Source organism: Eimeria mitis, genomic scaffold (assembly GCF_000499745.2).
Source record: "Eimeria mitis Houghton genomic scaffold, Emh_scaff4276, whole genome shotgun sequence".
NCBI lineage: Eukaryota > Apicomplexa > Conoidasida > Eucoccidiorida > Eimeriidae > Eimeria > Eimeria mitis.
Window position 1 is genome coordinate 1880 of NW_013572596.1, and position 255 is coordinate 2134.

The 255-nt window shown below is 61.2% G+C and overlaps 1 protein-coding gene across 1 annotated transcript in view; it reads left to right on the forward strand.

Annotated features, from left to right (window-relative positions):
* Positions 1-255, forward strand: part of EMH_0073910 (uncharacterized protein) — a gene marked incomplete at both ends in the record, with an annotated part of 3529 nt that overhangs the window by 826 nt on the left and 2448 nt on the right. The window contains one exon of the mRNA XM_013499396.1: positions 1-253. Within this exon, the coding sequence (XP_013354850.1) occupies positions 1-253 (253 nt within the window). The remainder of the gene's footprint in view (positions 254-255) is intronic.

Sequence of the window (255 nt, forward strand, 5' to 3'; positions counted from 1 at the left end):
AGCAGCACCAGACTCATCATCATCTACACGAAGCAAGGCCCCCAGCAGCAGCAGCAGCAGCCGCAGCAGCAACAGCAGCAGCAGCAGCAGCAGCAGCAGCAGCAGCAGCAGCAGCGAGTCCTCTTCAACCAGCAGCATAACGACCACCACCTCTCCCCCTTCCACCACCACCACCACCACCACCAAACAACAGCAGCAGCAGCAACAGCAGCAGCAGCAGCAGCAGCAGCAGCAGCAGCAGCAGCAACAGCAGCA